General features: G+C 58.5%; 1 protein-coding gene across 28 annotated transcripts in view; it reads left to right on the forward strand.

Annotated features, from left to right (window-relative positions):
- Nucleotides 1-9,641, forward strand: part of PCBP3 (poly(rC) binding protein 3) — a 286,279-nt gene extending 276,638 nt beyond the window's left edge. For 18 of the 28 annotated variants that reach the window (XM_078358645.1, XM_078358651.1, XM_078358646.1 and 15 more), the window contains 3 exons: nt 1,635-1,687; nt 7,685-7,854; nt 8,938-9,641. In XM_078358645.1, coding sequence (XP_078214771.1) covers nt 1,635-1,687; nt 7,685-7,854; nt 8,938-8,974 — 260 coding nt within the window. In that variant the 3' untranslated portion in view covers nt 8,975-9,641. Of the gene's footprint in view, nt 1-1,634; nt 1,688-2,517; nt 3,473-7,684; nt 7,855-8,937 lie in introns of those variants that run through there. The other 10 variants (XM_035283144.3, XM_035283145.3, XM_078358654.1 and 7 more) reach the window with 3 other exon arrangements.
- The last annotated feature ends 4,190 nt before the right edge of the window (nt 9,642-13,831 follow it).

A 13,831-nucleotide genomic window follows, 5' to 3' on the forward strand; every position in this document is an offset into this window, starting at 1 on the left:
GGGCCAGGGGCAGGGCAGAGGCAGTGGGGAGAAGCAGGACCTCTGTGGCTTAAACATCAAGTTCGAGGGCACTGGAGGCGCTGTGAGGAAGTAGGAGCACATCGGGTGTCTACAGCCATCTGAGGTGCATTTTGGGGACCCAGCTGGTCTGTTGAGCCTAGGCACAGCAGAGGCAGGGACCAGCAAGAGGGGAGCATGGGGGTGGGAGGAAGGCTCCCCAGTCTGGGACATTCTGAAGGTACATCGTCCAGGGCTGTGGTTAGGAGGTGTGGGTCTCGGAGTCTCCAAGGTCCAGGCTGAGCTACAGGATCCGAGTCACAGGAACCACTTGGGGCCTGCGAGGGGAAGAGCAGTGTCAACAGTAGACCTGTGGGTCGGAGCCGCCATGTGTCCAGGAGATGGAAATGCTGAGCATTAAGCAAAGCAGGCCTCTGGCCTCTGTGCCAACACTCACACGGCTTGCAGCCTCCAGGCAAGCACAGGTCTTGGACTTGAACTCTGAGAGGTTATCTTTTATCTGACGGTACCAAGTGGAGATTTGTAAACACGAAAACTTAGGCTCAATGATAAATTAGACCCAGGTCATCACTCTTCAACAAAGAAAGATATCTGTATAGAAATGTGCAGTTTTTCACAGGGCCTAGCACTTTATTTTTGCTCAGTGATGCTATTGGTTCTCCTTGCTCCAAATTGGAAGAACTGCCTGGTGGGCCTGAGCTGTGTGAGCCAGGCTGTGGGCAGTGGCCTATGGGCAGAGTTACATCAGAATCGGAATGAGAGGCAACTCTGTGTGCTCTGCCATCTGCTGTCCTCTGCAGCAGGGCAGGTGGTGTGGCAGGGAGGTGGGGCACTGTCGGGTGGAGCAGCGTGGCCTCAGAACCTGTGGGGTGTCCTGACAACTAAGGGAGAATGGGCACTCAGCATCAGCATCACCAGCACGGCCTGTGCCCTGGGTGCTGCACAGAGGCCCTAAGACATGCTGGGTGCCAGGGAGAATGGGCACTCAGCATCAGCGTCACCAGCACGACCTGTGCCCTGGGTGCTGCGCAGAGGCCCTAAGACATGCTGGGTGCCAGGGAGAATGGGCACTCAGCATCAGTGTCACCAGCACGGCCTGTGCCCTGGGTGCTGCGCAGAGGCTCTAAGACATGCTGGGTGCCAGGGAGAATGGGCACTCAGCATCAGTGTCACCAGCACGGCCTGTGCCCTGGGTGCTGCGCAGAGGCTCTAAGACATGCTGGGTGCCAGGGAGAATGGGCACTCAGCATCAGCGTCACCAGCACGGCCTGTGCCCTGGGTGCTGTGCAGAGGCCCTAAGACATGCTGGGTGCCCTACCCTTCCACCCGGAGTCCATCACGGTGGCTTTGCAAGGTGTCAGAGGGGAGTGCATGCAAAATGAAAAAATGAAATTTCCTGCTTGGGTCTCTCTTTCCTTCTCTTGAGAGAAGTTAGGAACAAGGAGATTGGGACTGAAAGTTCACGGGGTCCTGGCCCTCTGGGCTGTGCTGACCCTCACACTTGAGCCAGCTTTACAGCCCTGTCTCACCTGACCCAGGAGAGTGGGGGCCAGGCACTGGAGTGTGACTGTTAGCAGCCTTCCGCCAGCCTAACCGTGTCCCCTTGGTATGCCCAGGTCTGGATGCCAGCCCACCGGCCAGCACTCACGAGCTCACCATTCCCAATGATGTGAGTATGCCCCTGCACCCCTGTCCCTGGGTGGAAACATCAGGCAAAAGTGGCTGTCAGCTCTGCTGTCCTTGGGCAGACCCATGGGTGATCCCTTCACCACCCCAACCCCACTGTTTGATCTGTTTTCCCCTTCCTTTCCTTCTTAAAGTGGATTTACTGTCTAAAAGGTTATGTGTTTTTACATCCCTCAGATACTGAATAAGCAATGGGCTAAAGGGGACTTTAGATATTAATTCGTAGTTAGATGGGAGTTGGACCAGGAACCCATGTTGCTGTGGAGGCACTGCCCCGGTACAGGGTCAAACCTTGAAGAACACGGTGACCCAGGAATGCTCTAGAGGGGACCCACTCTCAGTATCAGCTCCATGGGCCCTAACCCCTCAGGAGACTTGGGATTCTCCATGAGTTGGCTCTAACACCTGATGTTGGTTGGATATCACCGACTTGTCTAGATTCCTTCTAGCACCCCTCAGTCTGTCCATGCCTTCAATGTACCTGAGGGTATGGCTTTATGAGCTCCCCTCAGCACACTCAATCCTCCCCAGAGCAAGCATGGGTCTTGTGGAGAGGGAGGACAATTCTCTGAATGCTTGATTTATCCCCAAACTGTGAGACCAGGTAGGGCATGGCCACATGTCCTTGAGGGATAGCTTCCATAGCAGCAAGCAGAGTCCCTGTGTGGGCTGTGGAGATGGCAGCCCCACTCACAGGTCAAGTGTCCAGGGTCCCTTTCTGCCCTAGAGCTGTGGACTTGGGAGCCTTCACTGTCCTGCCCCTTACACCTGCTGGGCAGGAAGTCTAGGCCCTGTTCCTTCCTTCCATGCAAGCTGACAATAGGAAGCACAGATCTGTGCGTTCAGTGAGATCACCAGTCCTGTGTGTGGAAGTGGACGATGGAATGGGAGAAAAGGAAGCTGAAGACAGCAGGTTGCCAGAGGAGAGGACCATGAGGCCATCTGGCTGGCACCATTGACCCCCCAAAGAGCCGTCTTCATTTGAGCCCCTTGTGGCAGTGTGCACTCTAGGCCTTCTTTCCTGGCCACTGGTCAGCACAGAGTCCCCATGTCTGCTCAAAGCTCAGGACACTCACAGTCCAGGCAGCATTGTGGTCCAGCCTTCGGCATCCTCGAGGATTTCTGAGATTGGCCCAACTTGACAGGCAGCAGCCCAGAGCCATCTCCCCAGGTGTGGTCCCTGCACTGTTGGAGGGAGGAGACTTCTGCTTCTTGCCCCCAGCCCCTTCTCTCTGCAAGGGCCCCATGAGCATGTGGTTTCTGGCATCCTCCTGCATCTTCTCCTCCAGGTAGTAAAGCCAGCAGGTTTTTCCCGTGGGGCTTCCCCTTTCCTGCTGAGTCAGTGTTCACTAACGCCAGCTTTGTGCCTCATCCAAGCACTCATTTAAGATGGAAATGAGCTTTAAGAGGATGAGGCATCTTTGGAGAGCTGGTTACCTTGTTTCCTGGGGTGTCCTTCACACAAACAGATGCTGGTTTTCCCAGCTCTTCACCACCCACTTGCCATCCTCCTCCTGGGGATCTTCCTAGGGAAGAGACCTGCTTCTCAGGAGGAAGGAGCTTCCTCTTATCCCGGTCCCTTTGGGCACAGCCTTCCATGCTTCTTTATGGAAAGGGCTGTTGACGGCAGTCAGGGCTTTCACCGCCAGCCCCAGATTTCGTGGGGGGATGTATCTGGGCTGCACCAAAGCTGACGTTCCTCACTGGGTGGCTGCCTGCTACCTTCCTGGAGAAAAGGAAGAAATAAAACGTGTGCGCTTGTTCTGAACTGCCTGTCATCTCGTCCACGCTGTCTCTTGGTTACAATCGGATCATGCTGCCTCAGCTTGCCTGCAGAAAGACCCCTCGTGGTGACAGGGATGCCCGAGACAGGCTCCCCAGCACGGCCCCTGGGGACACAGGCCAGTCAGGGGCCCCAGGCCTTTGGCTCCCTGACAATCACTGTGGGCCTCCCTCACCGCCTACTTCAGTTCTTGCTCTTGGCCATGCAGGTTCTGGTGCCTGTGGTCACCCTCACTCTGCCCTGAGCAACAGGACCCCACCCACCAAGGCTCATGCCCCTTCCCTGGTTGTCAGCTGCAGAATCAGCTGGGCCTTCTGCTGGGGAAAGGAATGTAAGGTGTCAACAGTGGTCTCTAGGAGGAGAGGCTGCAATGGGAGGTGCTGCTGCAGTTCCAGTGGGATTTGGCATTGACATCTGATTAGGAGGGGCCACATTATTTCAGAATATTTTTATTGTTCTTTGAACTTGCAATGGAGGCACACAAGGGTGAGAGGAGGAGAGGAGTCTGCTAACTGCTGGCAGGGTTCACAGGTGCGGGTGGGGAGGAGCCTGCTAACTGCTGGCAGGGTTTGCAGGTGCAGGTGGGGAGGAGCCTGCTAACTGCTGGCAGGGTTCACAGGTGCGGGTGGGGAGGAGTCTGCTAACTGCTGGCAGGTGCAGGTGGGGAGGAGTCTGCTAACTGCTGGCAGAGTTCGCAGGTGCGGGTGGGGAGGAGCCTGCTAACTGCTGGCAGGGTTCGCAGGTGCGGGTGGGGAGGAGCCTGCTAACTGCTGGCAGGGTTCACAGGTGCGGGTGGGGAGGAGTCTGCTAACTGCTGGCAGGTGCAGGTGGGGAGGAGTCTGCTAACTGCTGGCAGGGTTCGCAGGTGCGGGTGGGGAGGAGCCTGCTAACTGCTGGCAGGGTTCACAGGTGCAGGTGGGGAGGAGTCTGCTAACTGCTGGCAGGTGCAGGTGGGGAGGAGTCTGCTAACTGCTGGCAGGGTTCGCAGGTGCAGGTGGGGAGGAGCCTGCTAACTGCTGGCAGGGTTCACAGGTGCGGGTGGGGAGGAGTCTGCTAACTGCTGGCAGGTGCAGGTGGGGAGGAGTCTGCTAACTGCTGGCAGGGTTCACAGGTGCAGGTGGGGAGGAGCCTGCTAACTGCTGGCAGGGTTCACAGGTGCGGGTGGGGAGGAGTCTGCTAACTGCTGGCAGGTGCAGGTGGGGAGGAGTCTGCTAACTGCTGGCAGGGTTCGCAGGTGCAGGTGGGGAGGAGCCTGCTAACTGCTGGCAGGGTTCACAGGTGCGGGTGGGGAGGAGTCTGCTAACTGCTGGCAGGTGCAGGTGGGGAGGAGTCTGCTAACTGCTGGCAGGGTTCACAGGTGCGGGTGGGGAGGAGCCTGCTAACTGCTGGCAGGGTTCACAGGTGCGGGTGGGGAGGAGCCTGCTAACTGCTGGCAGGGTTCACAGGTGCGGGTGGGGAGGAGCCTGCTAACTGCTGGCAGGGTTCACAGGTGCGGGTGGGGAGGAGTCTGCTAACTGCTGGCAGGTGCAGGTGGGGAGGAGTCTGCTAACTGCTGGCAGGGTTCGCAGGTGCGGGTGGGGAGGAGCCTGCTAACTGCTGGCAGGGTTCACAGGTGCGGGTGGGGAGGAGTCTGCTAACTGCTGGCAGGTGCAGGTGGGGAGGAGTCTGCTAACTGCTGGCAGGGTTCGCAGGTGCGGGTGGGGAGGAGCCTGCTAACTGCTGGCAGGGTTCACAGGTGCGGGTGGGGAGGAGTCTGCTAACTGCTGGCAGGTGCAGGTGGGGAGGAGTCTGCTAACTGCTGGCAGGGTTCGCAGGTGCAGGTGGGGAGGAGCCTGCTAACTGCTGGCAGGTGCAGGTGGGGAGGAGTCTGCTAACTGCTGGCAGGGTTCACAGGTGCGGGTGGGGAGGAGCCTGCTAACTGCTGGCAGGGTTCGCAGGTGCGGGTGGGGCCAGGTGGAAGGCACCCTTGGGCTGCAGGGCTCAGCCTAGCAGGCATCCTCCCCAGCACTGAGTGAGCCAGCCCAGTGCAGGGCAGGTGAAGGAGGTCTGTCCTCCCCACATTCCCTTCTCACGGTGGAGAGCACCGGTACAGAAGTCACAGTGCTGTTCACCTTGGCGTCTGTGGTGAGGCAGGCATGCCCTGGTGACTCAACAATGTCCCATCAGCACTCAGACCCCACAGCTGTGTGCAGAGGAGCGGAAAGGCCTATGGCAAAGGCAGCGCCCTCCAGAGCCTGGGGAGAGGGGTGCTCTGGACATCATGTCACAGGGAATAGAGGGAGAGGGCAGGGTAAGGGCAGGTGGGGTACGTGTGCCAGGACACAGCTGGAGTGAGGCAGTTAGAAGACAGGAGCAGATGGTTAAGAGAAGAGGGTAGGCATCTTGTGTGGGAGGGGCAGGGAGATACTTCCTCCAGCCTCAAGGAGAGACCCAGCAGTGCCTGTGCACGAGGCGAGGCTCTCAGTGCTGTGTGCGTCAGCAGGCGCCATGCACTCCAGTGCAGAACATGCCATGAAGCCAAGCTGACTGCATGCTGGCCAAGGAGGGGTATAGGAAGCTGGCAGCATGAAAGCCTAGGAGCACTCCCTCCTGATGTCAGCATCTTACAGGGACCTGCGGTCAAGCTGCTGAGTCAGCCACGTTCCCCCTCATCATGGGGTCTGTGCTGCTGTCCCTGCTTCCAGGGGCCACCTTAGCTGGCCCCCATCAGAGATGAGCCCTCCAGAGCTCTCTGCCACCAGAGAGGGGGATACAGCCAAGCAGATGAATGTGGCCATGTGGCAGTTAGGAAGCCACCCTCCTGACCCCAAGGGTACACTCAACAACCACACACAGGCATGAGTAGGCTGGACTGTGGGTGGGGCCTTGGGAAATGTGGGTGGAGCCTGAGTGGTGGGTGGAGCCCAGAGATGCAGCAGGAGACGCAGGACTCCCAGCGGCTCTGGGTTCTCTAGAGCGGGGGTCTCTAGATGTCTACAAAGACTGAGGGTTCTGAGATGGCTGTCATTACCTAGGTAACCAGCAGAGATGGCCTCTAAGGTGAGCAGGGTTGAGATGTTGTAGGTCTCTTCAGGGACAGGGGCTGGCTGGCAGGGCACCTGTGTGCCGCCATGGAGCTGCTGCTCACCCCCCAGGCTGAGCCCCTTCATGCTTGGAAGTGGACGTCCCTCCTGCACACGGTGCACAGCCCAGCCCAGCCCTTATCCAGCATCTCACCGTGTGAGGACAGACTCCATTTCACCATCTGACACCCCAGCAGCCTCATGGGAGGTGGAAGGGGAATCTGCCTCAGGGCCATCTGGGATCCTTGTGCCCGGCTGCCCTCCTGGCCCCCCTTGCCAGGCACCCTCCAGTCTGGGGCTCTCTTTGCCACATGTCTGGCTACTTCTTTTTCCTGGCCAGGCTCCAGAGCTCTCATCAGTGGCCTGTGGGTGCGTGAAGTGTCTCCGTTTCATCTGATTGTGGGCATCGAGAGATCCCACTGGCTCCTGCACCGTCCTCTCTGGGGGCCTGAGTTGTCCCTGAGCTCCCTTGTGGCTTCCCCTCACACCCATCCTCCTCCCTCAGCTTCTTCAAGGAGCACCCTCATTCTTGATGACTCCCTTGGCCAGAAGTCACTGTGTTCTAACTTTAAACAGGGGTCCCAAAATGGGAATGAAAGGAAGTGCCTGAAGGGCCTCAGAGTTTCATCTAAGTTCAGCCAAAAACTAGGTTTTATGCAGCAGTGAGTTTTGCTCTGGCTTCAAGCACACATTTCTTCTTGAGCGTTTTTGATGCTGCCTGTCTGGACAGAACTGGTCTCCCTGAGGATGCAGCTGGGAAGGCATAGATGCCCCTGGGCCGTGCTGGCTCCAGAGCGTCCCCACTCGGCCCCTGGCTGCCGCCTGTGGGTCGCTCCTGGACCCCGGGGGGACCAGTGTGGAGCACCCGGGCTGAGTGACTGTGGCCTCTTGGCTTGGTGGACCTCCCACAGGAGTGGGGAGCAGGGTGGCTCTGAGAGGGGCGGCAGAGGCACAGGTGCTCTTAGCCCGACCTCAGGCAGGTGGCCTGTGCGGGGCCTCTTGGGGCATTGAGCTCAAAGCTTGGGGCAGAGTCCAAGGCTGGCAGTCCGCCTGGATCCCCCGGGGTGCACTGCCCACAGTCTCCAGAGGCTGGCTCAGGCTCTTCTCTAAAAAATGCCCCCGTCCTTGTTTCTAGCTAATAGGCTGCATAATTGGACGCCAAGGGACCAAAATCAATGAAATTCGACAGATGTCTGGAGCTCAGATCAAAATTGCCAACGCCACTGAAGGGTCCTCAGAGCGTCAGATCACCATCACAGGGACCCCGGCCAACATCAGCCTTGCCCAGTATCTCATCAATGCCAGGTGAGCAGCCCCAAGGGCCTCTGAGATGTCGGGACAGGGACGTGCCAGCGGAGTTATGGTGCCTGGATGGTTGGGGGTGGGAGGAGGCTGAGTCGGCGCCACACTCTGCCTCCCCCTCTGCCTGCTCTGCCGGGGCCGGAAAGCAAGGACTGGATGGGATGGCGCCAGCCTCCGCCTCACTCTCCAACCTCCCACCTGAAGCGTCTCCAGTGCTGACCCTGGAGGTCAGAGAGGAAGGTGCTCCCGTGGCCCCAGACAGGCAGCCAGACCTGCCTCTTTGAGGCAGCAAATCCTGGAAGGCCTGACTTGTCCACTCAGAGCTCTCCAGAAAGAGGAATGTTTTGGGGCATTGCCATTTTGCCTCCTCTTTCTTCCTCATGGAAATGTGTAAGGATGGGCAGGACCAGTCCGTGGGTCCCTGCTGCACATGGGAGGGTCTGGAGCCACCTGGGGCCCTGTGACTGTGCCCCACTCAGCCTGGACCAGTGCCCCACCCTGCCAGGCAGGCCATCCACCAGCCCCTGCCGGCCTCTGACATAACAACACCCCCTCTTCCCTCCCCAAGGGTGTCCTGCTAGAGCCCCTAGCTGGGCTGGTGGGAGGGGTGGGGCAGGACCTCTGGGTGGACACAGCCCTGTGCTGGCCCTGGAACCCTATCCCAGTGCCCCTTCAGCCACCCGCGCTCCCAGTGAGTGGGTGAAAGCCCACCTGGAGAGCACGAGGACACCCCTGACTTTACCCACGGGCACCCCGCTGGGCTTGTGCCACAATTCAGAGTCAGTCTGGGCCTCTCTTCATCCCTGTGGCTTGACATGGTAACAGACATGGGGGGACCCAGGCAGGGTAGAGGCCCGGGGTCCTCCTGACATGTGACAGGCCTGGGGGACCCGGGCAGGGTGGAGGCCCAGGGTCCTGACGTGTGACAGGCCTGTGTGCTGCGGTCTCCAGCTTAGGACCTCCTGAGCCGACAGCCACCACCTGTCCCAGCGAGCACAGAGGCCTCGCAGCCTGGCCTCACGCCTGCCCACTGAGGAGGGTGTTTGTTGTGACCGTCTGTCCCTCTTCTGCCTTTGTCTGTTCTAGGCTGACGTCCGAGGTCACGGGGATGGGCGCGCTCTAATCCTACCCAGCGTCCTCCCGCCACGTCACGTCACTCCCTGCCAGGGCCCAAGCCCGGCTCTCACACTGTACAGCTCCCTTCCCTGCCTCACAGATACCAGTGGAGAGGTTTTCTGCATCAGCGAAAGGACCAGCCATGGATGAACACCCACGCACACAGCCGCTCTCCACGGAGGCTGCAGGCCCCACGATCCCCTTCAGTGTTACCCGTGACTGACGCTCCAGCCTGCCCATTCACCGGCATGCAGTGTTAATTATTTTAGAAATATTGTTCCTTGGTGTCAGCGTAGCTGTCTGTCGTAGGAGCTGGGTCGCCATCCCGACAGCACTCCCTGTCCACCATTCTCCTCTGCCATCCAGAACTGTTGCCTGAGACCCCTCCTCTCCCACAGCCCCGCCGTGCCGACTCGGTTTCCCCTCAGAGCCCGTGTCGTCTGGGCCAAAGTTTCTGCCCCAGGTTGTATGCTGGAATTGGGGGTTGCTTCTCCTGCCACCCTTGGGGAGTGCCCAGAGAGGAGGGTGGTGGAGGATGTCGGGGCTCTGACCCCAGGAGTGGGGTGGAGGGCAGGGCCTGCTGGGGCCCTGCCTTCAAGAGATGCCGCGTGCTGGGGAGGCCCTTGGGGAATCCCTCTGTGCGCCTCAGAGTTCAATAAATGTCGTGGCCCCTCCTCGCCGGCTCTGCTTTGTCTCTGTGTCCCCAGTGTGCCCAGGTCCCCACACACACTGCCCCTGGGGGGACAATGCCCTGAGCCACGTGCTTATCAGGGAAGCCTGGGCTGCTTCTCACACACAAATTCGATCTCATTCCCCTTCCACAACACACATAAGCTCTTCTATTTGCACTTTGGCAAAACTACTTAAAATGACAAACACAAAAATGCCATTCTTGCCCAGGCACCAAAATGCCAGTGCCTAGTTCATGAGACTTACTCCCTAGTAGCCCTTGTGGGTGCCAGAGGCCATGCCCAGTGACCTGCAGCGCTTCTGCAGAAGGGAGCCCATCCACTGTGCCCGGTGACCCCCAGTGCTTCTGCAGGATGGAGCCCGGCCACCGTGCCCAGTGAACCCCAGCACTTCTGCAGAAGGGAGCCCGCCCACCGTGCCCCGTGACCTGCAGCGCTTCTGCAGGATGGAGCCCAGCCACCATGCCTGGTGACCCCCAGCACTTCTGCAAAAGGGAGCCCGTCCACCGTGCCCGGTGACCCACAGTGCTTCTGCAGGGTAGAGCCCATCCACCGTGCCCGGTGACCCACAGCGCTTCTGCAGAAGGGAGCCCGTCCACCGTGCCCAGTGACCCCCAGTGCTTCTGCAGGATGGAGCCCATCCACCGTGCCCGGTGACCCCCAGCATTTCTGCAGAAGGGAGCCCGTCCACCGTGCCCAGTGACCCACAGCGCTTCTGCAGGGTAGAGCCCATCCACCGTGCCCAGTGACCCCCAGTGCCTCTGCAGGATGGAGCCCATCCACCGTGCCCGGTGACCCACAGTGCTTCTGCAGGGTAGAGCCCATCCACCGTGCCCAGTGACCCACAGCGCTTCTGCAGAAGGGAGCCTGTCCACCGTGCCCAGTGACCCCCAGTGCTTCTGCAGGATGGAGCCCGGTGATCCCCAAAGCCTGTCCATGCTGCACCCCCTTGGGGATAGTCTGCACTGCTCACTTGGCAGCCTGTGCTCACCTTAAGGAGCCTTGCTGTGCCCCTGCTCAATCCTGAAGCCCTGGGTTGACTCCAAATCCCTAACCCAAGCCCAGGGTGTAGGGGGAGCCCCCAGGTGATTGATCAGGAAGGACCCAGAACCAGGGCATGGGGGGAGCCTGCAGGTGATGGATCACGAAGGGCCCAGGCCCGGGATGGAGGAGGAGCCAGGCGCTGGGGAGGGCAGGACTGGAGGCTCCTGTCCCAGCTCTGCAGGCTCAGGGCAACACCTCCACACCTGGGTCCTGGTGCTCTTGGGACCTTCTAGAAGGTCCCTGGGCACACATGCTGGTGGCTTAGGGCTGAGGTTCCCACTGGTGGGGCTGAGACACTGGCCTTTCTCAGCAGCATCCATGTCATGGGGAATGGCCAGTCAACAGCACGGGTACAACTGACAGTGACAGACACCACGAGAAGAGAGAGATCAAAATGGGGTGATCATGGAAGGTACAGGCTGAGCAGGACCTAAGAAGGTGAGGAGTTAGCTCTGCACTCATCTGGAGGAAGGACAGCAGGCAGTGGAGCACTCCGGGGGGGGGGGCGGTGGGCACTCCAGGCAGGGGAGCACTCCAGGCGGGGAGCACTCCAGGCAAGGAAGCACTCCAGGTGTGGGGGGCACTCCAGGTGGGGGGCACTCGAGGGAGGGAACTCCGGGTGGGGGGGACTTCAGGTAGGGGGCACTCCAAGTGGGGCAAAAACTCCAGTTGGAGCTGGGGAGCACTCCAGGTGGAACACTTCAGGTGGGGGAAGCACACTAGATGGGGGGAGCAAATGAGGTGCAGGGGCAGCCAGAGCTGGGGTGGAAGGGAGCCCAGAGCAGGTGATGAGAGACAGGGGTGCTGGAATAGCAGTGTGGGGGTTGTGCAGAATTCTCAGCCCCTCAGGACTCAGGAGGACGGAAGACAGCAGAATCCAGAGCCCTAGCCGGGCGTGAGGGGGCCTGAGCCAGGGACTGGGACCCCAAAGTAGAGCTGGAGGCATCCTGTCACTCAGGGCAGCTCACAGGGCATGGACTGAGCACCTGTGTGGACCTCACCGGGACACTGGGCTCTCCTGTGAGGAAGACCCCACAAAGTGCCAATTCTCGGTTCTAAGGAATCAAGTGAGTGTGAGCCGCCCCACCCTGCACCTTCTGACTGGGTCTCCAGCAACCCAGCTCCCACTGCCCCTCCACACTGTGTGCACGGCTGCACCCACAACCACATGGCCAGGGCCTCCGGCTGAGGACACATTCGAGCTTCCAACAAGGGGCAGTGGGGCACCCCGGCCCCCGTTGGGGTGCATCCTGGGCATGGGAAATGTGGCTGTTAGTTTCTGGAAGCCTCTGGCCAAGTCTCTAGCCTGGCCCAGGGCCACAGGGTCACACCCTGTCACCTGCAATGAGTGTCCCCAAGTCAGCAGACATCCGTGCACCTCGGTGTCCTGTGGACACAGCAGGCTATATGCCCCCTGCCTCCTCAAAGACAGCCATGGGGTCTGCAACCGTCAGGAATGAGGCAGGAATTGGCTGACTCCAGTGGCTTTCGGTAATACTTGCCGTAATTGGAAAATAATTTGACACTCATTAAGCCCAGGGTACCCAGGGCTGTGTCAAAAGGGCAGCGTCTGCGTCCCTCGGCTGCTGAGTCTGGGAAATGAACAGACAACAGAAACTGCTCACAATGTGTGTGCCTCGAACACAGACAAGCACTACTCGATCATGTGCAGTTTTAAAGACATGGCAAGCCAACATTTTATTTAGGATATTTTCCTGCATGGGCTGCTGCCCGTGTAGTGTGTTGTGCCAGGTCTCACTAACGCAGGCTCCGCCACAGGAGTTTCCAGGCTGACAAGTGGTGACATTAAATATTAAAAGCTGAAAGAGCCCGTGCCTTAGGCAAAGTCTGGACTGCAACAAAAGCCCACCAGGAGCTTTGCCTGGGCCTTTTCTGGGCCTGGAAGGATGACAAAATAAGGAAGAAATTCTTAACAGGACTCACTTAGGATTGAACAAGTTTTACTGAGGATCTGAAGAAACTCCCAGGCCCCCACAAACCAGCTTTATTGGAGACTGAAGACATACCCCAACCTTCCATGACGTGGCAGGAGATGGATAAGGGTCAGCACCCGGCAGTTGGACTCAGCTTCAGTCAGCTCACCGAGGCTCCAGGGGACGGTCTCAGGACTCAGACCGCGCTGATCGGTGAGAAGTGAATCACTCACGTCTTCAGACGGACGCACACGTGTTCACAGACACACAGCTTAGAAGCTATGTGAGCTCTGGAAAACGTAAGTTTGAGTTGGTCTGGTGATAATTTCCAGGCCCTCTCCCTGTAACCGGTCACCGAAATAAAACTTCTCTCCCGGTTCATCTGCATCTCGTGCTACTGGGCACAGAGAATAAGCAGCCCGCCCTCGGCTTGGTCCGGCCCTTCCCGGCAGCTGGGTCGGCAAAAGGCCGGATGTTTGGCTGGTTTTGGAATCCGGCTTATACCAGCCTTTTGCCCCTTCTCTGCGTTCTTCAGTTTGAGTTAAGCTGGAACCGTTCCTGGACTTTGGGACAGTCTGCCTGGGAAGCCCCGGGAGGGACGCGCCGACCTCTTCCGTTCCCCCTTTTCTTCTGCTGTCAGTTCTCGTGTTTCGTTTTTCCTTGAAATGATCTTGGAATTCGGAATTGTTGGCCACAGCTGCTCAGTGTGTTTCTTTCATCCCTCTGTCTGCCGTTCTCCCTTTTGTCTCTATTTTTATTTACATTTTCCTCTTTTTCGCTCAATATTATCAGAACATTGTCCTTGGCTTATTCTCTATCTCACTGATTTCTGCCAGGATCTTTGTCATTTCCTTTTTCTTATTAATTTGGGATTATTTCGCTACGTTGCTTTCTTTTTCAATGACTTGATTTTGAGACTTCGTTCTATTCTCACTTGACTTCTGTCTTTTTCTTTCTTTCTTCCTTTCTTTCTTTCTCCCCCCAAGGTCTTGCTCTGTCCCCAGGCTTGTCTCTGTGGTGCTGTCAGACTGAACTGTCAGACTCCTAGACTCAAGCGACCTTCTCACCTCGGCCTCCTAAGTGGCTGGGACCTCAAGCACACGCCACCATGCCCGGCTACTTTGCTTTTTCATTTATTAGAGGCAGGGAGCCCAAATTGGTCTGCAGTTCCTAGGTTCAAGTGCTCCTCCCACCCCG

Source organism: Callithrix jacchus, chromosome 21 (assembly GCF_049354715.1).
Source record: "Callithrix jacchus isolate 240 chromosome 21, calJac240_pri, whole genome shotgun sequence".
NCBI classification, from domain to species: domain Eukaryota; kingdom Metazoa; phylum Chordata; class Mammalia; order Primates; family Cebidae; genus Callithrix; species Callithrix jacchus.